Genomic DNA, 26,643 nt, shown 5'->3' with positions numbered 1-26,643 from the left:
CAGTGAGTGTGTCTTTCAGATCTTTACTTGGCACACAGTCCTTTGAAATACATTTTATGGGCAAGCTGTTGGTCACATTGGTAATAGAATCATTATGAATAGAATCATAATAAAATTTCTATATTATACATCATTTTATTTATATATCATTTTTAATGTGTTTATTTCTTCATAGTAACTGAACATGCTAACCATGCTAAGGACAATCTACTTGAAGTTAATATTAATAAATATGATGGGTAAGTAACCTCACTTGCCTTTTTTTCTAGTCGATATATTCTGTGATCTGTTCCTATATCTAATTTATAAAAGTAGCCTTCATTGCTGATAGTTTATTGCAACAGCTGAAAATTCTGAGGCATCTACCTTTCCATAGAAGATCCACATTAAGGAGTATCAAAGGAAAACTAAACTGTTTCAGTAAACCTGTTCAACACACTGTTTTCAAGTGTAGTATAACAAAACTTTCATGAGATCTGTGTTCAGAAGATGAATATAAGATTAATTCTGCTTGTCCACAAGTTGAGCATTTGCTGATAGCCCTAAAGCTACCCTGAAATGTTTTGTGGCAAAGGTGATCTTGATATATACATGAGTCCAGAACACTGCATTAGTAGCATTCAGCCTGTGTATGAAAACCAGGAACTGTTTATAAAAGCTTCAGATAGTTCCTCTTGCTATATAGGACTGTTCAAATAATGGCTATGTAATTTGGATTTGTGTTTGTTCTATTGTGGAACTACTGTTTTAAAGAAGACCTAATTGAATTGTGAAATTGCATTCCATTATTAAATCTCCTGTAGAAGCAGAGTATTTTAATAAATAAGCTAGTTATTCAGCTTCCAGTTCATGACACAAACCAAGTTACATAGCTGGAAAATCATGCAAATGTATGGAGAACCCATGTGGTTAAGTTGTTATAACTAGAGAATATAAAAATAGTACTTTGTTGTGCTTGTTGACAGGTACATTTAAACTGGTAAGTTGCAAAAATGAAATACACTGTATCTTTTCAGAGTACTTTTATTGGGGGAGCAGATCTATCTGCATTATAGAAGTCGGATGAGGGCATGATGTTGATAAATTGTGGAAGTAAGAAACTACATTTACAGGCTTTGTTCCTAGACTGCTCTCCCCCCTTTCTGAGGGGTGGGGTTTGGTCTTTCTAACACGACTGAGCTTAACAATTGGCCAGAGCACTGCATCTTTTTAGAATCTCATTATTCTTCCATCCTCAGTTTAGGCCTTAATGGCAGTTAGCTTGGGACCTACAACCTGTCTTTCCAAGCCTAGTTTTTGTCCATCACGTGTAAGTGTGTTCCTGTTGTGAACAGTGATGTTGGGAAGGAGTTCTTGTATTAATACTACTTTTTAAATAACAGATCACATAGCTATATGGAAGGTTTTAAAAATGTCTGCACTTCATAAATACACATTTCTCCAAGTTTGACTGACTCCTTACATGTACAGGAAGAGCTTCTTTGGATTCCTACATCTAATTGTTGTTCAACAATTTTCTTAGATTGGCTCTTTCTTGTCATTCAGTGATGAGTTTCTTCATTTAATCTCCAAAGAATCTCCAAAGTGTACTGATCTAATGGCCCAGTGACAGAACAGCTTCTCTTCAAAGACAGTTACTTCAAATATTCATTCAGTTGCAATATAGCAGGTTTTCATACATTGCTGTATAGAACTACAGCACGCTGTAATATTATGCAGGTATTGTCCATATTTAGAGTAAGTCTGGCATGTATGAATCACTTCCTTACCCATATACCTACTGCACAAGCCTTTCTAAAACTGTTTCAGGTTGGGGTTTTCTTTTTCCTAGCTTTTGAATTAGTTCACAGAATGGTTGAGATTAGAAGGGATCATAGATCTTTTAAAACTCATTTTTCTTGTGGGCTCTCCTGAGGTCTTTTAGCATATGTAGTTTACTGTTACCATCTGTCTAAAAACTGAAATGCTAGTCCATTAGAAAAATAAAACCAGAATGTAAGAATTGCTCTAAGAAGATCACTCTTACAGTAGTTCTTTGCTAGGGGCTTTCATGTGCATGCATTTCACATCTGATTTTTTTGCTTTGAGTTTGGTCATGCTGATATTGTGTATGTGAACTTCTTTATCTGATAGGTCTAGACATTAATACTGTCATCTCTGAGCCTGGATATAGTATTTGTTATAGATAGTTCAAGGTCAGTATTGTCTCAGTAGTGTTCTGACATGGAAATTTTTGTCCACTCAACCTTTCTTAGAGTCTGCAGAGAAAGATGAGACAGTCTAAAACTGAGGAATAATGTAGTTAAGCAATGAGATTATAAATTCATTATAAAAATGAAAAACATCGTTTTCTTCCTTCTCTCCCAGTCTCTTAGGTCTTGACTCAGAATTGGACAGTGTATTTTTAAGACTGTCCTCCCCATTCATGAAAAAATGACTGGGGTTTTTCAAGCTTCTGCTGAAAATACAATAATAAGTAGACTTAAATCATCAATACTTAAAAACTAAATAAACTAACCTGTCCTATGAACAAGTGCTCATTCTGCAATGTCTGTTGCTGACTATGTGGAAGAGTAAGTATTGGCTTATGCACTGAAAATGATTGCTATAGATAACAGTAAGCATTCCTAAACACGTGTGCTGGGGACTACCTGTGTAACTTTGGATTTATCATGTGTGCCTTTCAAATGTAGTTGAAATAGTTTATGTTTTTGGAGTTCATGGTGTCCATTTGATTATTGTGCATGAAATGTATATTGCTGTAAAATAGTCTTTTACTTCCTAGCTTTTGCTTGGCTGTGGACTCTCTGCTGAGCTTTAACATATTGTGGATCTGTGTAGCTGCTGCATCAGCTCTGACCTGAATTAAGTTTGCAAAACGAAGTTTTGCTTTTGGTAGCAGATAGAACGCTGCGTTTCACTATGGGTGGTTGTGTAGATATACAGGACTTCTGTCTGTTTGGGCTCTCAGCATGTTCAGAAGAGAATGCAAGCATGCAGTTTTCTGGTTTTTGACTTTTATATACTATATATCCCCTATTAAATTAATAGTGTATACTTCTGCCTGAAGCCACAAATATTAGCTTAATTTTTCACTATTAGTAAATGTATGCTATTTCCATTTTATTTACTTGGAAAACTGTACGTACAGTCCTGTTCAGTGTTTCCCTTGTATAGTGAATTTCCACTGATCCTTGTCTGTCTGCACACAGCAATAGAGGATAAAGATACTAGGTTGCATTCCAACATTTTTTTTTCTACCATTACAGACACGTGTAGGTGCCTTGCAGTTGTGTAGCTTGATTGTAACTGCCAAGTTGACTGTAGGCAACTATATCACATTAAAAAGGAAGAGAAGAATAGACCAGCTATTTTTGATGTGCCCAGTGCATGCCCTAAGTAGAACACTTGCTGTGTTGTTTATTGACTGTTAGTGTGCATTCTAATTTGTGTTTCCTGGCAGTGTTGTTTGTGTTGGTGGGGACGGCATGTTCAGTGAAGTGATGCATGGTCTCATTGGAAGAATGCAGAAGGACTCTGGCATAGATCAAAATAATCCCAAAGCACCATTAGTCCAGTGCAATGTAAGGATTGGCATAATTCCTGCTGGTAAGAAAGGGTTAACTTTCAGTTTGTTATTCATTTATTCTTGAAATTTCTTCTTATTCATAACTCCTTGAATTTAGGCGGAAGATATGAGCAATGATATTCCATGGAGACACATAGCTAAACTGTTTGTATCCTGGTATAATTATTGATCACATGCCATTTTATTTGGGAGGGGTATTTTGTAAAGGAAATAATCTTAATGTGCAACTTTAGAATTTAATTGCTACTTCTTTTGAGTGTGTATGGCTTAGTGTGTGTTAATACAGGATAAGTTGTTGAAAGTAGTACCTTTGCTTATCTGAACATATTGAGTGAAATCTGCTAAACAGAGACTTACCTGGTAAGTATTTCTCCAGTTCCAAGTGCTCCACAGATTTAGTTAGAATTGTCCTGAGAACCTCCCACTAGTCTGGCAAACTCCAAAAACTGCTAACGTTTCCTCTCTCTCTCTTCCCCACTTCCCGTTGTCATCACAGAAATCAAAGGGCAGCTATGTCTGAGGAAGAGCCCTCAGGTTCCAAACTAAGCTGCAGTTTCTGCCCCTTTTTAGAGGTGCTGTATCTTCACAGTTCTCCATGTCCATGTCAGCTGATTTTTCAGACAGTCCTGACTATTGTCATTGAGAGGCATTTGAGCAAACTCATCCTTGAAATTTGTATCTTTGGAAATAAACTTACAATTTTATTGATCATAGACACTCTTTGTATCAGTCTTGTTAAATTTGGTGTCTCGGGTGTTACTTCACCCTGCCCAATTGGTCCCTAAAGATTCCTCAAAGAATGAACTTACAAGATGACTCTTTTCCATGACTGGATTCATTGTTGCAGCTCATTAATAGCATCTGCAGTTCTGAGGACTCTGTGAAGACAAATGGACAGTTCAGTGTCTTTTCTATCCCGTTCTCTTTCTTGTGAGATGCTTGGGATTTGAATTAAAAACCTGTGATATGAAATAAACATTATGAGCTTCTGACTAGAACTATAACGCAGACTTTATGAGAAAATTTAGCACAGATTATAAAAATACACCAAGTGAAATAGTATATTTGTACCCTCAGGCTTTAGGTGACTAATTTTATACTTGTATCTTTGTGAAGAATGTACCCCAACCCAAATAGTCTGAATTGTTGTTTGGAAGAAGCTTAACCCTTTCTGCTTGCGATATAACAAGAGTTAGATACCTAAAAGTTCCAACGTGGATATCCCCTTACACTTTTTCATTCTGCTTTTAAGGTAGCACACTAAGGGTTCTTTATGGCATTTACTATATATAAGTATATTCTGATTTTGTTTTTTAAAGCTTTGTATTAAAATCAGTTTGTATAGTAACCTTAACAAGCATAGAGTTTGAAGTGCTGTATCCTTTGTTTCCATTATTTGGGCAAAGTTCTTGGACTAAAGCTCTTTGCTTACATGGTTGATTTCAGAAGATTTTGCCTACTTGCGATATTAGAGACCATAAAAGGATACAATTGAAAAAACAGAACGTCAGTATTAAGATCTGTTTCCTTGGATTTAGGAAATTAACTATAAGCATGTTAAAATTGAAAGAGTAACCTTGTTTTTCAACAATTTTTTAACGCATTTTTTCTGGACACAACCAAAATGTATGATCTTCACTGATATTTTAGTATGGCTGACATGTATTAAGTCACTTTCTTCTCTTACATACTTCAGTATTTGTCTGCTTTGTCCATTGTAGCTGTTTGCTATTGAATGTATACTGCATGCTTCTTTCCTTGAACTAACATGAGGTGCAGCCTTGTAATCAGTGCTGTGTTTCAAGTATTTTCTCCAAGCTGAAGTTCTGATAATTAATTAAGTTTCTGGAGGTACAGAGGATAATACATATCTTCATCTGTTTGTATATTGTACAATATTTAAAATGATCCATTACTGAAAATATGGGAAAATGTTTACTGAAAAAGGGAGTCAAATCACTGAACAAATCTTAACTCTTTCTTAACACATGTAGTCATCACAGGGACCTTAATTGCATATGAAATAGCCAAACCCATGCATTGCAGATGGTCAGGAAGTCAGCAAGAGGGGTTTTTTCCAGTCCTTGGTGAAGCTGTTCTCAGTTTATAGTTGCTTGATGTAATGGAGCTCTGACTGTGTGTTGACCCCAACAGATCATGTAGCTCCCTGGCTAGTGTAAGAAGTCTGTTCCAAAGTGAGTGAGATCCTTAAAAACTACTTTTTTTATTTTATTTTTTTAAACTAAACTGACAGTCCTTAAATACAGCAAGTCAAAAGGAATAATGAAATATAAATCATGCTTTTAGAAAGATTTCATCCATGATGCTCTTTTTAGTCCTTTATAACCAACCTTTTTCTAAAAATCCTAAGATCTCATTAATAGATATTGAAAACAAACCCATAGTTCAGAGAATAAGTTCAGTGAGGACAGGAGCCTCAGGTAAGGTGGCACTGACTGGTGGTTTTCCCTTTTCTTTTTTATCATTTATTTCCTAATGTCAAGCTGTGTTAACAGAAGCATAGCAGGTTGTGGTTTGCGATTGTGATTAAACAGTGTCTGTATTCAAGCTAACAGTTCAGCAGACTTAATCTTTGCTCAGAAATTGTCAATTTACTTACACAAAGGCTTGAAATTACAAATGAAAGAGATTTAATGTTAAAAAGCTCTCATCTATATAAACATTTCTGAGTAATTGGCTCTGTTTCATAAGCAGAATCCCCTTGTGCAGGCTTTTTTCCATATTAATGTTGGATGCTACTTCTAATTCATGACTGACTTTCTGGAGCAAACCCTCCTTGGCCCTCTTTTCTTTTCCTTGAACAAATGTGTATCTTTCTTTAGTGTGTTTCCTGGTTAAAAAGTATCATTTATTCTTGTGTTTTATGGTACATTTTTATGAAATAACTTGTGTTTTTATTGGCATGAATAAAGCTTTTACTCAAATAGTAGTTTTAACTTCCGAACTTCTCTTAGTTGCAGCCAGTCTTCTAATCTGCCAGTGTAAATTGACTGAGTGCTGTTGTAAACAGATTTGCTGTTAAAAGTACTTAGAGGTTGTAGCAACCTAACAAAATTTTGCATTGTGATGTGGTAACCACAAGTCAGCACACCTACAAAAACTTCTGTTTAGTTATTACTTCCTCTTAGTGTCATCTAGCCTTAAAAGCACATTCAGCCACGGTTTCTTTACTGCATTCAGAATGGTAGAGTGCCTCTATAGAATTTGAAAACAGAAAATCATTTCTCTTATGACACATGGTACTGAGGTTTCATCCACATGTTTGAGTTTTAAAATTATGCTCTCTGGAGCAAGCGGAAGTAATTTGTTCTTGTCACTAAACTCAGCACAGAACAGGAGGACAAAGCTGTCAGCTGCTGCTGGAGGACTCTTTAGTAAAAGAGCCTGGGTTGGATTAAATACTCTTGTAATCTCAGGAGGCATCTCCTTCAATCTGTGCTGTGGCATATTATTAACGCATTTGTTCTTCAAAAAACAAATAAGTCTGCAAGTCTACCCTATGGGTAGGGGGAAGATCTTCCTTGCACTAGGGAATATGGAGTGAAGTGTAGATACAAAGTGTTAATTGATATACTGTATTAGCCATGTCGTGTATCCAGATCCTCGTTTTCATTGTGATCAAGGTATAAACTCTAATGGATTGAAGCATGCAGTGTAGTTATAATCAGCACGTTGATGCGTGGCTGTAGAAGTTGAGAATACTAAAGACAGCACAGGAAGGTGTACAAACTCTGAGTAGGGCCATGACTGTACACTCAGGCCATTCATCTATCCCTGTAACAGCAGCTTCCTCTCTTACTTTTTAATGTGTCAGATCCTTGTCATTTGAAAGTCACTTCCCAGAAAAGTCTGTGATACTGTGATACTGTGATACTGTGAAAAGTCACCATATGGATTTTTTTCAAAATCCTCAATGCTGCGTGCTCAAGAGCATGCGGTTACTCAGTCATTAGCGTGACTCGTCTGGTATTTCATCTGTGAGGTGACTGCATGGATTCTGATTTCACAAAAATATTTCAAATGTATGCGACCCCCATCAAAGTAATTCTACCTGTTTGCAGTACAGAATCCTGTTGCCATACTAATTTATCTCTGAGGATTCTGTTTGTGTTGTGGAAGCACCTGCCCTTGTCAAGGGTATCTCATACAGAGCACTAAAAGTACTTATTTCTTTACTAAATTTACTCTTTTCTATAGCATCAATATCTAGCTGGATTGCTTCTGTCATATGCTCAGTTTAGTGCTTCCAGTTGTCCATCAATAAAAGCACACAAAAGAATCCTTGAAGCCCACAGCATGTGTGTGTTCTGGTTTAATAATTTTTCAGTTTAGCAATTCTAACACTTTGGGGGTTCTGTTTTTGTTTGGTGGTTTTGTTTTGGAGTTTGTTTTTTTGGTTGGTTGATTTTGGGTGGGGGTTTTTTGGGGGGGATGGGGTGGGAAGAGGTTTGTCTGCAGCATCAACAGCATGAACTCTTTGTACAACCAGTAAATCATCAGATTTTGCTTATCGCTTTGGTCGTTCTATGACTAAAGCTAGTGAGGTGGTATCCGAGCACCTGTTATTGTAACTTGTCTACTCACAAATAGCTAGCAGTATTTGCATGCAAAGGGGAAGTCTGGTGATTTAGCTGTGGTGTATTCTGTGTAGTGCAGTCCATCACTTTGGTTTCTTTAATCTTGCAAAAATGGTTTGTGGGGAGTACATACTGTTTAATATTTTAAATACATATCTCTGTCATTTCTCCTTATGATTAAAAGGAAGGGTTTCCTTGATAATTTTTAAATTACTAAATTGATTTGTTTAAAAAAAATAGTGTTTAAGTTTGGGGAGGGAAAAGATGTAGAAGAGCTTGCCTATAAAGAGCTATGTGGCTCTGTGATAACTCCTAATAACAGACAGACTTTGGCTAAAATGGGTAATGAAACTGGGCTCTAGTATGCATAATAAATGGTAAAGATTCAAAGGAGTTATACATATTTTAATAAAGGCTAGTCAGTATGCCCTCTACACACTTCATATTTTCAGTAAGCTCTTAATACCAAAATACCTGGCATGAGAGCTTTCTTTAGGTGGGAGAGTTTGGACATTTAGTTTGGGATTCAGCTATCCATATGTGGTGATACGGTGCCACTATCATTGCAATGCACTAGCCCTAGGCAAGACAACTGTTGTGCTAGAGTAGCAGCTGGAAGCCAAGCAGAGTAATCTGCAGACTTCCTTTAGGGTGAGTTGCAATTTGAAATTGATACTCAATTTTTCTTGCTTATGTTTACGTGTCTGCAGGTGAGATGAGCATCTAAATCCATGTTTTAGCAGGGGGTATCTGGTCACTACAGGTATTAGAGCCTGTAGGGTATTCAAGACCCACCTATTGGTCTAGAATTCCTGTTTGGTTTTGAAGTATTCAAAGAGATACAAATCTTTAGTCATAATGAACATTTTAGTGACCCTTAAACTAGTGCTGTTAGATTTATGCTTGGTGTAGTGTTACAACCAGTTATATTCTATTAGTATGTACGTAAGGAATGATGCTGGTTTTGTTGCTGCATACTACCAGCCCTGAGAGAGAAAAAACCCCAGTATTTTACTGCTTGTACTTGGTACTCCACTGGCACATCTGGGAAAGAGGAATGATTTGGCAGTTGTTGAACACTGTTGGTGTCTTCCCCAGCCTCCTATTTAGAATCTCGGAATTAATTTCAGACTTCAGATCTAACTTTAGCCCTCCCTTGCCAGTTAACAAATAGAAATAAAAATAAGTTCTATAAAATTGCCCAACAGATAAATGAGCTTTTAATTGACTACAGAATACTACAGGGAAGTAAGCCTTCAGTTTAAAATGTAGCTTGAGTGAATCCCCCCTCTTCTCCTACCTGGCAGGGTGTCCCTGCCCATGGCAGGAGGGTTGGAACTAGATGATCTTAAGGTCCTTTCCAACCCTAACTATTCTATGATTCTATAGTGTAAGACTGTGGAAATTTTGCTTACATGAAGACAAATGTGACTGAAGGTAATTCTAAAAGCAGAATGCAAACAGGTCTTGACGAAATGATAAAAGTTGGATGAAATGTTGTAAAAGTTCAGGTCGGACCTTTTAGTGGCTATTTCTAGTGGCTATTTTATATTGATTTATTTTTTCTTTTCAAAAGTAGTGAGATATTTTTTTCTGCTTAATGGAAATTCACAAGTGTAGAAGGCAAAATGAAACTGAAAAAAATGGCAGTAAAGCATAGCTTCAGTATCTGAACTCTACTGAATATTTTTGGCTATAAAACTCCAAATGTGGCATAATAACATCATCTGAGTACCTTTTCTATTGCAATACTGAGAGAAATTGGAGTACCCATTTCCTGTGCAACAGCATATACTTGTAGTGGTCCACTTGCACCATTTTGAACCTCAGCCTTGTAGGGAGCATACATTTGGTTGATAGAAGCTTCCCTCAATGCCCTTCTCTGGTAGGGGATATGTTGTCTGTTTCTGGAGAGTTGGAGGGGAAAGGATTTTCTTTGCTCCTGTTGACAACTATATATGCCCTGACTGTTTTCAATGCGAGAAAGAACTAAAAGTGCATTTTAAATAGTTGTTCATTCCTCCACTTTTAGTTTTCTATTTCAGTTTGATTAGGCCTCAGAAATGAAGTATGCTGTATCTGAGCTGCTCTTCAGCTAGTATATTAGTAGCAAATCTGAGAACCTGTATGTGGACAAAGTAACTTTGTTTTCTGATATCTAGCCTTGGCTTTAAAGAAATTAAATTTCAGGGAAGGGATGGGATGAATTTGGAGTTAGGTAGTGCAACGAATGTGCTCTGGTATGTCTGGCCCTAACTTGCAAGTCCCTGCTGCAGAGCAGAAATCAGAACCCTACGTATGCTCTTAGACTGCTTTTTGTAGGGATCAGGGAGAATTTCCTGTCTCTAACCAGCACCTAAAATACTGAATGGATGTACTGGCTGCAGAGTTGCCTGCAGGTAGTTATTTACAAAGACAGAATATAAGTGAAATCTAAAGCTTCACCCCTTTCTTCTTGTAGGTCTTTTGTTCAAGACTGTAAAGGCATATCTCTATCCACTTTGCTCACCTATCTATAAACTAAGTACTGAATGCAAGTATTTGCTAATTTTCAAATAATAGAACTAAGAGGGAGTTTCTGGTTTAAGATGCAGCTGGAGGAGGAGAGGGTATTGGCAGCCTGGAATTTAGATCTTTCACCCCAAAACCAGGCTATCAGTCAATTTCTTTTAATGAGATCTCAATGACTAAAAAATCTTGAGGAAAGGAGAATCAGCATATGCCTTCCTTCCCCTCCACCCTTAACTGCTATAAAAGCTGTAATGTAATCCTGTTTTTTTAATTTTTTTAATGTGAATTAACTTATTCCCTTCACTAACTGCTATATATTTATTGTTTATGTAGTGAAAATTGTACTTGCTGTGGAGAGAAACAGCTCTACTTATCGAGGGGGAGAAGGAAAGGTACCTTTTAATTCATAGTATTGGTATCCTTGTATTTACTTAGTTCCATAAAATATAAAGGGGCAAGCCAAAGGACCGTAGTGCTCTAGTTTGGAGAACTGTGCCAATAATAACTTGTTTTGAAGGGTATTAATTAATCTCTAGTTGTTTATTTTTCAGGATCAACAGACTGCATATGCTATTCAACTATTGGCATTTCTGATCCAGTGACATCAGCTCTTCATATTATTGTAGGTGGGTGATTATAGTTCACTGTTTTGGTATGAAAATGGTGAGAATAGCCTATTTGAACATAATGTCTGAGTTGAAATATAACATTTTTGTCTGCTATTTAAGCGATTTGGATACAGGAGGTTAAAAATAAATTGCTTTCTCCACTGTAATTCATTGTTTTCATGGGATCATAATGTTTTGAAGCTTTATATCTGGTGCTGAAGTTTTCTGGCATTCTCGCACACTTTTGAAAATAACAGTAAAATACAATAAGCAGTGTAAGTTATTGCATGCTTTTTCTTTCTTTCTCTCTCTTTTCTCTTAAAGAAAGCTATGACAAGTGCATGTACACTTGAATAGTTGCGTTTTGTACTAGTTCCCCAGTTGTCCTGTGCAATTCAGTGCTTCCATGCCAAGTTAGAAATACGGCTTCTGCTTGCCTGGAATTAGCTGATAATTTCCCATTTTTACTATCTGTAAGTCATATATTTGAGGAGGATCTAGGGAAGAAAACAATTACTCTTCAGTAAACGTTTTTTGACATGTTGTCATCATTAGAGATGCTAACATTGCCACTTCTCAAAGTCCTCTAGTAATGGAGGACCTGAACTGCACGAGGGCTGAGGAAGGCAGCTTGGCTTATTCAGTCCATCCTATCTGCCACATGCTGAAGAACCATACTCGCTCAGTTGTTAATACTGAATTTGAAAAGTTGTGTAAGGTAGTCTTCAGTTCAGATGATGATGTGTAAGCATTAATGACTATTATTTCATTATCGCTTGTATGCTTAACAGTTACAGGTTTAGGAACTGTATTGCACAAGTTTACACATGTGCTTCTCTATTACTAACTTACGGTTAACTCTGTCCAGCCTATGGAGAGTTTAGGCCATTGGGCTAGGTTTAGAGAGATGGATAGACTTTAGTTGGATTATTAGACGTAAATATACACACCCACCAACCCCACCCAAACCCACTACCACTCCAAAGCTTACCTTATGAGGACATCAAGAGGTGATATATGTCTTGTTCTTAGGGATTTTCAGGACTTGACTGGGTAAGCCCTACATAACCTGATCTGATGTCATAACTGAACTTGCTTGGAGTGAGAGGTTTGATGAGGAACCTCCTAAGGCCCCTTCCAAATTGAATTATCCTCTGATAGCATGACTTATCATCTCATAGAATGACATACAGGATTAAGTAGTATCTGGTAAATGTATAGATCACTTTGATCCCATCCATAACATCCCCACTTACTGCTACATTGTAAATGAATATATATTCTTCCTTATAAATTTTTAGCATTTTGACCTCTTCTCACTTAGTGTGTAATGCTTTTTAAATATTACTGAAATTAGTATTAAAAATTATTTTCCCTTTCTGCATGTGTAAGCAAGATATATGACATATATGACATAAATTTTAAATTTTTTTAGGTTTTGTAACATTAAAGTTACTATCATGTTTGCAGCTGCAAAATACAACCTTGCACTTCTCACTTTCGTAGGTGACTGTCAGCCTCTGGATGTCTGTTCTGTACATCATAACAACACATTTTTGAAGTATTTTGTGTCATTGCTGGGTTACGGTTTTTATGGAGATGTATTAAAAGATAGTGAAAAGAAGCGGTGGATGGGTCCAATGAGATATGACTACTCAGGTAACTTGTGTCATTATTGCATTTTTCGTCAGCACATAAACATATCAGAGCAGTTGATGTTCTCTCCAAACCAACCTCTGAAGCCCTTAAACATCAGAAACAGACTGAACATGATTTTAACCTCCTTGTAGGACCATGTACATTGGATCACATTATGTAGAGGTTCATAACTTTTGGGACAACATTTATAATGCGCTCCTTGAAGTTGTGTTGAATATATGTGACCTAGTGATATCTACCTAAGAAGTAGTATCTCTTCTGTACTAATCATTTTGACATTCTTTGTTAAAGTTAAGAACCCCTCTGTTTTGGACATTCAGGTGATGGAATGAATTGTTAATTTTGTTCTTCTAGCACTAATCATAGAGGTGAGCGGTTTAGCCTAGTTAGCCAATATTTGGATAAATTCTATACTACTGGAGATTATTTTTTGCCTTCTATGATTTGTCTTGTGTTAGGGAAAGAAGGTGCAAAAGCAGAATTTTAGTACTATTAGGCCAATTTTAAAATTTGATAGTGATATATAGCTAAAATGTTAGTTGGCTTTTAAAGATGTTGAGTAGTAATGGCACTGTAGGCAAATTTTAGAAAGTTGAGGAGGCTGCATCAAAAGGAGTGTGACCAGCAGGTTGAGGGAGGTGATTCTGCCCCTCTACTCGGCTCTCATGAAGGTCCCTTTGAACCCAAACCATTCTATGATTCTGTGTATGCAGAGGTGTTTGCAATGTGGATTTATAATGATGTAATGCTGCTTAATATTTTTTTTACATATATATATAGGCTTCAAGACCTTTCTTACTCATCATTACTATGAAGGAACAATTTCATTTCAACCAGCAAAACGCACACTGGGATCTCCACGAGATAAATATACCTGCAGAACAGGGTAGGCTACTGTTTAACTCTGAATATCTGACATGCAGCCTGTACATAAATAGGTGTCACAGAAATGTTGTTTCTAATATCAGAACGCTTACTCTGAAAGATACAAGCTTGTAAAAAAGCTTTATTGACATTATTAAAGAGAGCACCATGTTATTAGGTAAACATGTAAAATGTAGTAAGACTTTGTTAGCTGTTTCCTCTCCTCCCACAATTTTAAATGAAGAACAGTGCCCAGTATAACAGCATGGTACCCAGTTACAAGGTGCTGAGGGTACTATGCTGTGTTAGTGTTTATAAATTTAATGTCTGGATGCCTCATGGCTTCTACAAATAGAAATAATTATTCAGATGTTCTCAAATGTTCACACTGTAATTGGATCTAGCAATTTTGGTGGTTGTTTTGGTGCCACGACAACAGCTGGCATGGCTTGTCCTGAGGATATGTCCTCAGTAATCACCCTGTTTAGCACTCTTTTTATAGACAGCTACAATGCTGTATAAATTATGTGTTATTCTTCACTTGTTTCTTCAACCAGGGAACCTACCTCAATCTCCCAGTGTTCCTTCCTTTCTCTTTGCTTTCACGTGCTTGAAATTATGCAGCAGTATTTATTATTCCTCTTTATATGTGAAGGTATCTATCAGAGATATAGTAGTTGTTACAGCAGCAAATGCAACAGCAGGATACCAAGGAGCCAGAATCTTTGGCCAGAAACTACATGGAAGTTGTTGAGATTCTGCTGTGTTAGTGCTATGACATACTGCAGATCAAGGTCTCCAGTACTAGCTGAATGAACTATTCTGATCCATCTGGTGCCTTGATGCAGGAGAAACTCCAGAGGGAGAAAGCTGTATCCAGGTCTCAGTCAGAGAGTAAGGAGTGCCTGTTTCCTCATGTGGGATTTTATACATCCTGCTAATTGTTGGAAGGGAAATAGGGCTGGGTACAAGCCATTTAGAAGTATTCTGGAGTGTGGTGATGGCAGTGATCGTGCAGGTGATTGGCAAGTTGACCAGGACAAGTGCTCTGCTGGTCTTGTTACAGAAAAGGGGATGTGAAAATTGGGGGCAGCGGTGACTGGGAGATTACAGAGTCTAAAATCCTGAGAGAAGTAAGCAAGACAAAAAGAAGAGTTGCAGTTCTGAACTTTCGGAGAGCAGATTTTGGTTTATTCAGGAATCTTGGCAAGATTCCATGGGAGACTGCCCCAGAGGACAGAGTCCCAAGAGAGCTGGTAATTTCTCAAAGCAGGAGAGCAGCCCATTTTGATATGCAGAAACTTGAATAAGAATGATTGATAGAAAACCAATATGAATGAGCAAGTATCTGAGAAGTAAAGAGAAGGGGCAAGTGGAATGGTTTACTTTGGAAGAAACCAGAGACATAGCCTAAACACACAGGGATGGAGCTGACAAAGCCAAAGCTCAGGTGGAATTGAAATCAGTGAGGCATGTGAAGGGTGTTACTTCTTACAAAGGGATTATAGAAGTATAGCAATCAAAGCTAAAGGCTAAAGGACCTGTGGGCTTGCTGCTTAGTAGTGTGGGGTACCTAGTAATAAAAAGACAGGGAAAAGTAATAGAAAATTGCTCCTTTATCCCACTTTCCACTGATGTTGTCTTCCCCGAGGCTTTACAGGTACTTACAGATACCAAAGGCCTGTGGATGAGTGTGAAATGGTAGGTGTTACATAACTTTATCAAGGCCTTTGGTACTGTTTCCTGTAGTATTCTTAAAACCAAAATGTTGAGATGTGGTCTAGATTAGTGGATGGGTAGAGAACTGGGAAGATTGTTAGAATGGTTGTGAGGACCAAGACCAGTTGGCAGCTGATTATTAATGGTGCTCCTTGGGGACCAGTACTGGGGCTAATACTGTGCAATATCACTATCAGGGACTGGGATGGTGGCAGAGAGTGCACACTCAGCAGTTTTATGGATGGTACCAGATTGGGAAGAGTGGTTGACATGTTGAAAGTCAGGGCTGCCATTCTGAGGCCCCTTGGCTGAAGAAATGGCCAATAGGAACCTGCTGAAGCTCAGAAGAGGTAAACATCATGGGTGAATAGGCTGATGGAATACTACTGACTGGCACGGAAGGCAGCTCTGCTGAAAAGAACTTTGGGATCCTGGTGGACAGCAGCTGTATCTGATTAAGCTGTACCTTTTGTGTCCATGCTGCAAAGAAGGCCAGCCTCCTAGGTTGGACAGCTGGCCATGCTGCATCTTGGGGTAGGGAGATCTTGCAATGATTGGGAAAAACAAAAAAGTTGAACTGAGTAATAATTCTGTTTTCAGGAACTGAGTGTTATTTTTGTTTTCAGATGTTACATTTGCAAGAAAAGTGAGCAACAGCTGGCACAGCAGCAGAAGCAGTGTGGATTAAAGCATGAAGGTAATTTGCCAGAAAAAGCACGATAGTGTAATATACAAATTGTTGTTTTTCAGAATATATCAGTTCAAGTGTGTGTGTGTGGTTTGGGTTTTTTAACTATTGTGAGTTTACATTGTTTCTTTAAGTTGAAGAAAAATACATGTAAATATGTGGAAAAAAAATAAAAGGTGTCTTCTCCATCCAAAACTCAGAAAATTCTGATAAATTGTACTGGTCACTTGTATATTTTGATGGGTTTGGTCTCTCTTCCTCACATAAGGTATATTTTGTGAGCTAGGACTCTGTGTTCTTTTTGAGAGAAGGGCTCAACCCTAAACTGTGAGGCAGTACAGAAGGAAGCAGTTCATTAAGACAGCTTTTAGAATAGATCAGGTTTAAAAATTTGTGTTTTCCAGTGCAAAAGTCACCCTATGGAAAGCTGTTTAATAAGAAAATGGGAGGCAGTGAACTTAGACAACTAATAACAATCTAGTGTCCTGAAGTATTGCTGTACTATACCCCACCAATACTCAGCATAAATGATAAGATTTCTCTCCTCTTTCTCTTGTTGTGTTATCCTTACTCTCTTTTTTTCCTTTTGTTCCAGCTTCTGCCTACACTTCCAGGGATTCTTTTTTTTATAGGCAGAACTCTTTGTTCCTTTTATTAAAACAACTGTCAATATACTGGATTCTGTGCTGTCATCTTCCTGGTTGTATCTTTGTCTGACTACTGTGTCCTAATGGGGAGAACTTGTGGCCTTGCTGAAGTAAGATACAGATTCAGTTGGCTGAATTTTGCTTCTGATCCAAGTTTGTCATCTCAGATAAACCCTTCATTAAACAGCAGGAAGCCTTTCCATGGGTGCTTGCTTCTGCCTTTACTCTATTTTTTCTTTTCTTGTAAAGCCCAGTGCCTAAACCTGTAATTTTCTTGACACAACCATTGGCCCTTATGACCTGGATTCTTATAATTACAGTTATTTTTGCACAGTGTCTTTGCCAGGTTAGCAAAGACTGTTAGCAAAGAAAGTATCATCATACTATAGAGATTCATTGGCACCATAAAGACAGTATATAGATTTTTATGCCAACTTGAATTCCTGTTACACATGCTTATATATAGTATTTCTATCCCAGCTACTGCTTTTAGATCTTTGATGTAGTCAGCAGATGGGCAGATTGCAGTGTTTCTTGAGTTGTTTTAATTTATGCCTAGATTTAGCTAAAGAAATTGCTTTACATAATGTTTTCCTAAGAACTAAATGTGATAGTAGGGGTTTTGGTAAGGGGAAAAAAAACCAATCCTGTCTTTTTGAGACATACCTGTAGTTCAGAATTACCAAGCTTTTTCCTTTTGTTTGTGGAGGTTTTTTTGTTATTGTTTTTTGGGGGGGAGGATTGTTTGGTTTGGTTTTTAAATCTGCCGTTTTGTTTGCTTTGATGGAGCCCAGGCAGGAGAAAGCCACAGATTATCAAGCCATCAAGACTGCTTTAGCCAGCATTGCCCAAGACATTAAACAGATAATTATGTAGGATATTGTTTACTTAAATCCATTTTACTTCTGCTGGCTGGCTTTTTTTGCAGTCCAGTCTCTTCTCTGTTTAGTACTGGTAAGCAAACAGTAACAGTCAGCTACTCTTGATTTGCAATGAAAACGATTTTAAATCACCCCCTCAGACAAGCTTTTTACTCAGCACGCTGTGTTGGTTGACTCTCTCATTGTGTACTTGGTTTGTGTACAATTTAGGTAAGTTTAGAAGGATGCTTGCATTGGCTGTCACTGTGCATATTTCTTGGTATTGTGCTGAAGTCTATGTGTATGTGCTGAGTAAACACTTAGTACTTGATGCTGATTTCAGCAACTTGCCATGTATTTATACACAATAGATAGTTGAAATGAGCTTATGATTGCTCTATTGTATGAAGGATATTTTTGGTGAGTTATTTGTGCTATTACAGTGATGCACCCCACTGAATGCTTACGAAAGCAGCTGGTCATTTAAAATGTGATAAATATCCTGACTTGATTCTTACTGGAACGGTAAAGCTTTTTTTTTTTTTTTTTATTAACATACTGAAATGTATACTGTATGGTACTCTTCCCACCAGGTGAAAACAAGCTATTACAGTGACATTCATAAGCATTCTCCCTTAGGTGATTTGAGGCTTATTTATTACAGTGAGCATAACTTAAAAGTTAACGTGTAGCATGCTGTAGACTAAATTCATGATGATTCTCAGATAAACAACAAAAGGATTTATCAGTAAAGGGTGTTGTGTTATTTTGTTGTGTATCAGAGAACTTGTAAATAAGCACTTGTATAGTTCTGGACATAGATGTTTCCAGTTGTAGTCGTTTCTTATGTTCTGTTCAGTTACCTTCATCTCCGAGCAGGGCCTCGTCATTTGCCTACAGCCCGAACAAAGTAGTTCTGTAGTTTGACATTTAAGTTTTTCTCATCTCTCTTAAGATACACCTTTTGAATATGATTTTAAATTATTCCTTTCTGTATTGTACTGTTTGAAAGCAACATAAAAAGAACAGCAGTAAAGCAAGCAATTCTAAAACCACTCTGGCTATTGATGTGAAAATGTTGAACTCAAGAGCTGCTTTTTTTTTTTTTTTCTTGCTGTTACTGTTTGGTTTGTCAGGAGATAGAGAGGATAGCGTAGATGGAAGGTTTTGGGTTCCTTTAAGTCTTTTGTCACATTATAATCCTGCTCTATTTTTCCCAGAGTTCTGTTTTTCTTGGTTTTGTTGCTGAAGTGTATATAGTAAGAAGTTCCAGTGAATAAAAATTCAAGGAAGCAAGTAAAGTTCAAAGAGCAAAGAACAAATGCAGCATACTTTTCAAACTTTTTTTTTCTTCTTATTTTTTTCTTCTTTTAGTGGTGCATAAAGCTTGGAAGAGATCAATTCAAAATGAATGCATCATAGGCTTTAGGTTCAGTTACCTTGACAGTTGTAAAAACTGATTCTTTAAAGTACATGTAAAGTTCCTAAAACTAAGACCGTAAAGAACAGCAGAATTTCAGTGCATGAAATATATACCATAAATGTCATATATAGTCCCATCAGAGAAGCACCTTGACGATAATTATAAGGTAACCCAGATGTGGGGAACTGAATAACATTACATTACTAAGTCCATACCAGTTAATATGCCTCAAAACCTCAACCTTGCTTTTTTTTTCATGGTTAAACTTTAATAAGCTTATATAAACAACTTTAGTTAAGTCCTGAATTTTACCCCCATCATCCGCAATGGCACTTCACTCCTGAACTCCAGTCTTAGAACTGCACATAGCTTCAAAGGCTATTCTGCAGTCATGACTGCTGTGGAATTGTTTGTTTGAATTATCTACATCCACTCATATTGAGAGGGGAATAGGAGTGTTATGGCTGCTTCTTGGCTTTTTCTTTTTGCAGTGAGGAAGGTGATTATGTGTAATATAAGCATGCAAAGGTGTTTTCTAATCTGTTTTTATCCATATTCAAGAAAATACAGGTTAGAGGACAACTCTGTGCAGTGCCTGCCACTGTTTCTTTGTTCTAGAAAATTCCTCTGCCTCCTGGTTTAGGTCTGATCTCTAACAGACTTTTGTACTGGTTTCCAGAAATTTGTAAAGATTTATGCACAGGAAAGTTCAACTCTGTTAATAGTATTACTCTTCAGACATTCGGGATTGGGGTCGAAACAGACTACCCAAATAGCACCGATTCTAGATTTGATGTTCATATGTCAGAAACGGTGATCAGTTTTAGTAGATAATCACAGTCTGTGAAAGGAGAAAGAATCTTGCTCTGTTAGTATATGAAAAATAAATTTATTTAAAAAAAATGCAGTTTTAGATATTTATTGACAGTACATGAATATGAGCAGTTTAAATTTGTAAGCTGCCAACATTAGTTGCTTCTTAGTGTTCTTCTGAGTAGATCAAATCATAACCTCTCTCCATGCCTTTATTGATGTGTTTCAGAAGAAGAAGAATGGAAGATTATTAAAGGGAAATTTCTAGCGATTAATGCAGTAAATATGAGCTGTGCCTGTCCACGAAGTCCGAAAGGTCTTTCACCAGCAGCTCATTTGGCAGACGGTTCAGCTGACCTCATTCTAGTTCGTAAATGCTCAAGATTTGATTTTCTACGGTATCTTGTCAGACATACAAACCAAGATGATCAGGTATGTATTCCCTTTGGCAATGAATTCTCTGGTGTCAGTCTAAGTTGTAAATATTGATATTCGTGTATGAAAAAAACATTTACAAAGCAGGTCTGTTGTTTTTCTTTGTTTTTTAAAAAAGTTTCCACATTTGGGGTGAAAAAATTTCATCATGTGTACCGTTAAAAAAAAAACAATTCTAGCCAAGTCAAATGTTTGGCTGTAGCATTCTAATAAAAGTCCACTTTTTTGAATTGAATTCTGTTTTATAACATTTTCCTTATATTTGCTGTTTGAACAATATTTACGGTGATTTGTCGTGAAAAACTGTTCACAGCAGTGCAACACAAGTGAGGTAGAAGTTGTAGTGAAGAATAATAAATCACTTTTTGTAAACTGCATGCAAATGTGGTTTAGAAGAAAGCTACCAGAACTGCACTTTGGCTGTAAAGTGCAAACTTTTAGCAGAATTTTACTGCATATATGTGATCAGGATATGAGCTTTATTCATTTGGCTTTAAAATTGTTCTTTGTGTATGTTGTAGCTGTCAGGATAGACTATAAGGAAAGATTCATCACTGCTTTAGATTGTAGTATCTGTTGAAACCAGAGCTGTGGCTGTGAACACACACGTTTAGTATTTTTCACAACCTGATGATATTAACGTGTTCTGGAAATTATCTGAACAATGGGTTAGTATCATAGTTATAAAAGCAATAATAAATCTCACTGGTTTATGATGCTATTCTTCCTCCTCTATAGAAAAATTAGTATAGATTCTCTTTATTGTCACATTACCATTCCCTGGGACATTTTGTGTCTGTTTTCCTCCTTCCTGCTATTCTCAGTCTCCTGTTCTTCCCTTCACACCTTCCCAGTCACCCTCACTGCTCCCTTGATATTTTTGATTATTTGAAGCCTTCCTTGTCTGCCTTTCAAACTGGCCTCAACATTTATCAAGCAAGTTCATTCTGCTTAGACTTGAAACGTGAGAGCATTCATGGGTGGCTTTGTGCAGCTGTGGAAACCAGTTTTTGCAACTAAGCTATTTGGACTAGCAAACTGCTTAGCGAGCCTCATTGTATCCATGAGCCACTACTTACAAGAATGGATTTTGATAATTTGACAGCCTTTTTTATGGCTAAAAGCTGAGGGAACTTAAGACCTAGGAGGTCCCTTCAAATCTGATGCTTTTTGTGATTTGTTACTGTGACCGTTCCCCTTCCAGTGCTTCCTACCTGTTTCTCTCTGGCGTATGCTGGTCTTGTAGAGCAGATTAAATGCAGGGCTGTCCTCACTTCAAGTTAGTGTCTACCATAATAGTGGGAAACCCCTTTTTGAAAACTTAAAAAATTGCAAGGGGCACTATCTAATTTGATTGCTCCTTTAATTTATGAAGCCTGTTTTAAAGCATTTTTATGATATTATAGTCTGTATCCTCTAAGAGCGATCTTTTAACTGTCCTACTTTTTCTGGCTGAATTAACTAGTTAAAAATGCATTCATTTTGTTAGAATGCAATAATATTGCTCTCTGTTCCTTTTATCCTATACACCCACTCTGGGATGTGATCACACTGCCATGGAATTCTCACCTTCAGGACATTGTTCCAAATGCAGAAGCAGAAGGCTTTCAGAAAAGCCCATGTGTCTTAAGGGCTGTAGTTGAAGAGGTCCTGAGAATGGTACAAAGATCCAATCCAGACCTTTTTGACTTCAATTCCATGCTATATTAGTTTTTATAGGGCATGATTTATACCCCATTGACTCATAATCACAAAACCTGTTACCTGATTATCTATAACATGGCCACTTGAAGAGGACCCTTGAAAAGTAATGTTCCAATTTGGCTTTATTGTTTCTGGCTTGTGCTGCTTTTTAAAAACAAAAATCACACTCTGCCTCAGATAAGCTTCTCCAGAAAATTGGAGCGGACAGACTTGAATACAGAATGCTGCACACTGACTTGCTTTACACATCAAATGTATTTAACTAATTGTAATTGCCTGTTTTGATTTGTTTTTTTCTGTGTAGTTTGACTTCTCATTTGTAGATGTTCATCGGGTGAAGAGTTTTCAATTTACTTCAAAGCTTTCAGAAGACAATGAAAGCAATGTCACTGACGTGGGAAAGAAACGATTTGGCCAGTTCTGCCGAGATCACCCAGCCTGTTGCTGTAGTATTGCTAATAGCACCTGGAATTGTGATGGAGAAACTCTAGAGAGTTCAGCAGTTGAAGTGAGGTAAGCATTGATTATTTTTCTCCATAAACATCAGGCCTTTTCACTGATTTTTAAAGATGCTCGCAAAGACATCCACAAAAGGTGCTTCTACATAGTAAATTTGGGTCTTCTGATAATAAACTTTTTTATATATCCTTTTTTGAGTCCTTTCCAGAGAATAAGTGTAAGTGATCACTCTGAGAAAGATGAATGGCCCTACCTTGGAAGTCATACTTACTTCTTAGGAGCTGCTGCTTGCTTGTGTTGGGAGGATTCTTTTCAAAAGGGCAGAGTAGCTTATTACACTGAGGTACAGCCTTTCCTGTTAAACATAAACTTAAGTAAGCATCATTGTCTTGCAGATGAGTGTGCCCCATACTTTGTATTTTTTAACACACACCACTGAGTCTTATCTCCAGCCTTTGCATATGGAGAAAAGAAGTTTGCAGTTGTGTAAATAATAAAGTTAGAAAGGAATAGAGGTTTGTAAAATTTGAAAGGGTTTTTTGATTGAATTGTTTGGGTTTTTTTGGTTGATTTTGTTTTTTGTTTTTAGAATAAAGGGAGCAAAAATACCTAATATTTACATACAAGTGTGTCCATTAAACATGATTCCACTCCAAAAGTGATTTCTATGGATATTGTGTATTTTATAAAATCAGCTCATCTAAGTGCCCCATACAATTCTGTGTGTGGAAAAGAGGAATAACCTGAGTGATGGATATGTGAAATCATCCAACCTTCTTTGCAGGAAAGGACTGTATCAAAAATGAGAGTGAGTTTTCTGTAGTCTGGAGCAAGGAACTTTTTCTAACTGCTTAAAATTAATGGATTATTAGAATTAAATGCATAGTATCCATTTGTTTCTTATTAATTGATCTCTATATTTTCCAGGGTTCACTGCCAGTTAATGAAACTATTTGCAAGGGGAATCGAGGAAACCTGTAAAGATGAAGCTGCCTACAGCCAGAGTAGTGTTGAGCAATTACTGTAAACATTGTTCCTCCAATGGGGAGAAGAAAAAATGAAAGCTCAAGAAACTTGAGTAAATATGCATTTTAGTCAAATTGACAAGTATTTTAAACTTTTAGGTTTGAGTTTTTGTTTTTTTACAGCTTCAGTTTAGTTTTAGACATCCTATTGCACTGTGTCATTTTTTTTAAAGAACATCATAATCATTAAAATGTACCTTGGAGCAATGTTAGAAAGGAGAGAATTGGCGCATATATATATATATATATATGTATATATGCGTGTGTGTAATCATGATGACTGATGAATTCTCTGTGCTTTTCTGGAGAGCTATAATGTGTTGCAATAATATCCAAATGTTACAAAACATTGGACTTTCCACTGTCACCAAACCAAGAGATCAAGACAAGACATTTTCAGAGTCTGAGATGTTTTTTTGCTGGTGTCGTTCCATAGTTACATGTGGCTTAAATACTGGACAACATTGTTGTCATTCACATCTTTGTTTAATACAACTTTTCATTTTGTAGTTCTGACTATACCTTGCAACTTATCAATGCAATTCAAACACACATTCCTGGCTTTAAGTAATTAATATAAGAGTTTAGAAATACTTTGAAAGATAAAAGCACATCTGTATACAGATCATACCTTGTTGTATACATTCTATTTATAAAGGCTTCCTTGCATGATGCTTTTTGGGATGATGTAGGGTTTTATGACTGGAGGATACCAAATACTGCCCACTGCAGCTGAAATGTCTTGCAAGCATCTTGCAGGGATACTTATGTAATACCAGAAAGGCACAGGCAAAGGAAAATATAAATATCTTCTGAAACACCAGCAAGTTTCGATTTTTCTTTTAAATCTAAAATTAACATATGAAAAGCTTCCCTTTTCAGTACACGGTTCCTCAGAGATTCTACTACAGATGTTAAAATGCCTTTGTGAAATAAGATGCTGGAATGTTAAGTTAAAAAATATTTGATTGGAAGGGTTTTTGGTTTTGTTTTTTTTTTTTAGTAATGTTCATTTAACTAAATAAGAAACAAAATAATTTGTATTGTGAAACGAAGGGAAGAAACTGGCATTTGGTAAATCATGAAATCACTGTGCTGATTTGTTTTTTATAGCAAAAACCAGACTATCATCTATAGCTCTGGAGTGATTTTTTTACATTGTGTTTGAATTTGTGTATTGTGACACATACATGTTCTGTGTCTGGGCTTGGGGCTAAATTTTGCTGCTGTTGTACAGATTTATTCCTGTTTGAATATCATAAGTTAGCCCCTACTGTCCTCTGTCTTAAATTTGTAGTTGTCTTTAAACCTTATTGCGTCTGAGAGGTCTTTTTTTTGCATTTGAACAGTTAATGGTTCTCCACTCATGTATATTTATTGGCACTTCCATCATTAAGCGTTTATTCCTTTCATGTCTCTCATTGGTCTGTGTAAGCCACGGTGATTGGTCATTTTATTACTGAAGCACTTGAAAATTGTTATAAATGGCAGATTTTTTTTTAATTGAAGTTATTTACATTCCAGTTTTGTGTAATATCAAAATGGTGTGCTATATCTTTGCTACAAAGTATTATTCATACTGCTCTATAGGACAAAAAGCACTTGCAAATGATTTTGCTTAAAGTACAGCCATACATAGTTTAGGAACTGGGTTCTTTTTTTTTTTTTTAATAGTATTTCAGGGAAATACTTGAATACTTTTAAAAAGTAGAAGTACTGCTGTTTACTTTCCTTATTAATGCAACGAGTTGAATGTTGCTTGATCCGATGTTTTTCAGACATTGGTAACACAAGTGTTGCATATACTGTATTTTTAAAGGTGTGTTTAATAAGTGGAATAGTACTTTTGAACTAAGAACCCCATTGAAAATGAGATTATGGAGTTCTAAAAATGCAGGGTTTGTTGGGGTTTTTTTAAGTGTCATTTGTTTAAGAAGTTCTACAGTTATTGTGGTTTGTCCATAAATACTGTGAGAGAACCCAGACTTTAAGTAACTAGTTCTTGTGCAGGATATGATGGCGCACACTCAGTTTACCAACAAACGAGATCATTTGTGAGGCATTACAGCTATCCACATTCTCATCAGTGAAAACAGGAGTAAATACTAACCAGCTCTTTCCATTAGCTTCCTAGCAAGTCATGAGACCCTGACTTCAAAAATGGAGGCTTCTTCTCATTATGAATGTATGTTGAAATGCTTTGAATATTTTTACTACCTGAAACCGAGTGCTTGGTGTTTCAAAGTAAGCTGCAATGAAGTCCCCTTTCTGAGAAACAAGCCACCAGAAAAAGGAGAAAAGATCGTTCCATAGTATGGTAATGAAGTGTGAAGTAAATAATAGAGGTGTTGCAACATAATAAAATGAAAAGATCTTAGGTAATAGAGAAGCTGTATAGTTGCATTTGAATAATTCTATTTGTAGCATACTGTAGTAGCAAAGCACCATGTGAGCTGTATAACATTGTCCAGTTTGTTTTTAAGAGATCTGTGTAAGTAATGTCTGCTTCCATGTAATTATAGGTTGTTCTTTTCTCTCTGAATGTAGTCTCAGTACAGAAATTATGTATAGGAAAACCAAGTCTGATTATTATTTTTTTTTTCCCAATCTTGCTGGCTTCAAGATTAGAAAATGTTTTCTGTTTTATGATGCTAGGGCATTTCATTGAAAAAATAAAACTATATCATACAGCAGTGCAGTGGTTTTCTTCATTTCATAGCTTGATTTGAAAAAATACCTAGCTTTGTTTGACAGGAAGTTGGCAGGAGTGTGCTCAAGTGTAACCAACGTGGGCAGATTAAACCAGGTAGAGAAATAATTCATAAGCTTCCATGAGCACAAGCATGATTACAGCTTTGTAGCAAGCGTCAGTATGGACAAACACTAAGAGTGAAGGAAAGCAGCTGTTGAAGCTGGACTTACACTAAAATAAGCAATTCAACAAAAGTAAACTAAAGATTGAAAGGGAGATAAGAAACTTGGTTATAATTTTATAATGTATTTACAGTTATTTATTATGAAAAAATTAAAATACAAAAAAT

The 26,643-nt window shown here is 36.6% G+C and overlaps 1 protein-coding gene and 1 long non-coding RNA gene across 3 annotated transcripts in view; both read left to right on the top strand.

Moving 5' to 3' along the window:
- The window catches only part of CERK (ceramide kinase), a 37,264-nt gene extending 13,463 nt beyond the window's left edge, over positions 1–23,801 (top strand). Inside the window, exons 5-13 of one of the 2 annotated variants that reach the window (XM_061372890.1) lie at positions 176–239; positions 3,464–3,609; positions 11,250–11,324; positions 12,813–12,965; positions 13,746–13,851; positions 16,175–16,245; positions 20,212–20,411; positions 22,423–22,631; positions 23,505–23,801. In XM_061372890.1, the coding sequence (XP_061228874.1) occupies positions 176–239; positions 3,464–3,609; positions 11,250–11,324; positions 12,813–12,965; positions 13,746–13,851; positions 16,175–16,245; positions 20,212–20,411; positions 22,423–22,631; positions 23,505–23,604 (1,124 nt within the window). In that variant the 3' untranslated portion in view covers positions 23,605–23,801. Of the gene's footprint in view, positions 1–175; positions 240–3,463; positions 3,610–11,249; positions 11,325–12,812; positions 12,966–13,745; positions 13,852–16,174; positions 16,246–20,208; positions 20,412–22,422; positions 22,632–23,504 lie in introns of both variants that reach the window. The other variant, XM_061372889.1, reaches the window with a different exon arrangement.
- Positions 1–26,295, top strand: part of LOC133222823 (uncharacterized) — a 252,588-nt gene extending 226,293 nt beyond the window's left edge. Inside the window, exon 3 of the long non-coding RNA XR_009728384.1 lies at positions 25,890–26,295. This is a non-coding gene — a long non-coding RNA (uncharacterized LOC133222823). The remainder of the gene's footprint in view (positions 1–25,889) is intronic.
- The last annotated feature ends 348 nt before the right edge of the window (positions 26,296–26,643 follow it).

The sequence above is a fragment of the Neopsephotus bourkii genome, unplaced genomic scaffold (genome assembly GCF_033783945.1).
Source record: "Neopsephotus bourkii isolate Nb327-2 ecotype Australia unplaced genomic scaffold, CSIRO-AGI_Nbou_v1 NB_1624, whole genome shotgun sequence".
NCBI classification, from domain to species: Eukaryota; Metazoa; Chordata; class Aves; order Psittaciformes; family Psittacidae; genus Neopsephotus; species Neopsephotus bourkii.
The sequence above is the reverse complement of the archived record's forward strand: the minus strand, read 5'-3'. Positions and strand labels throughout refer to the sequence as shown.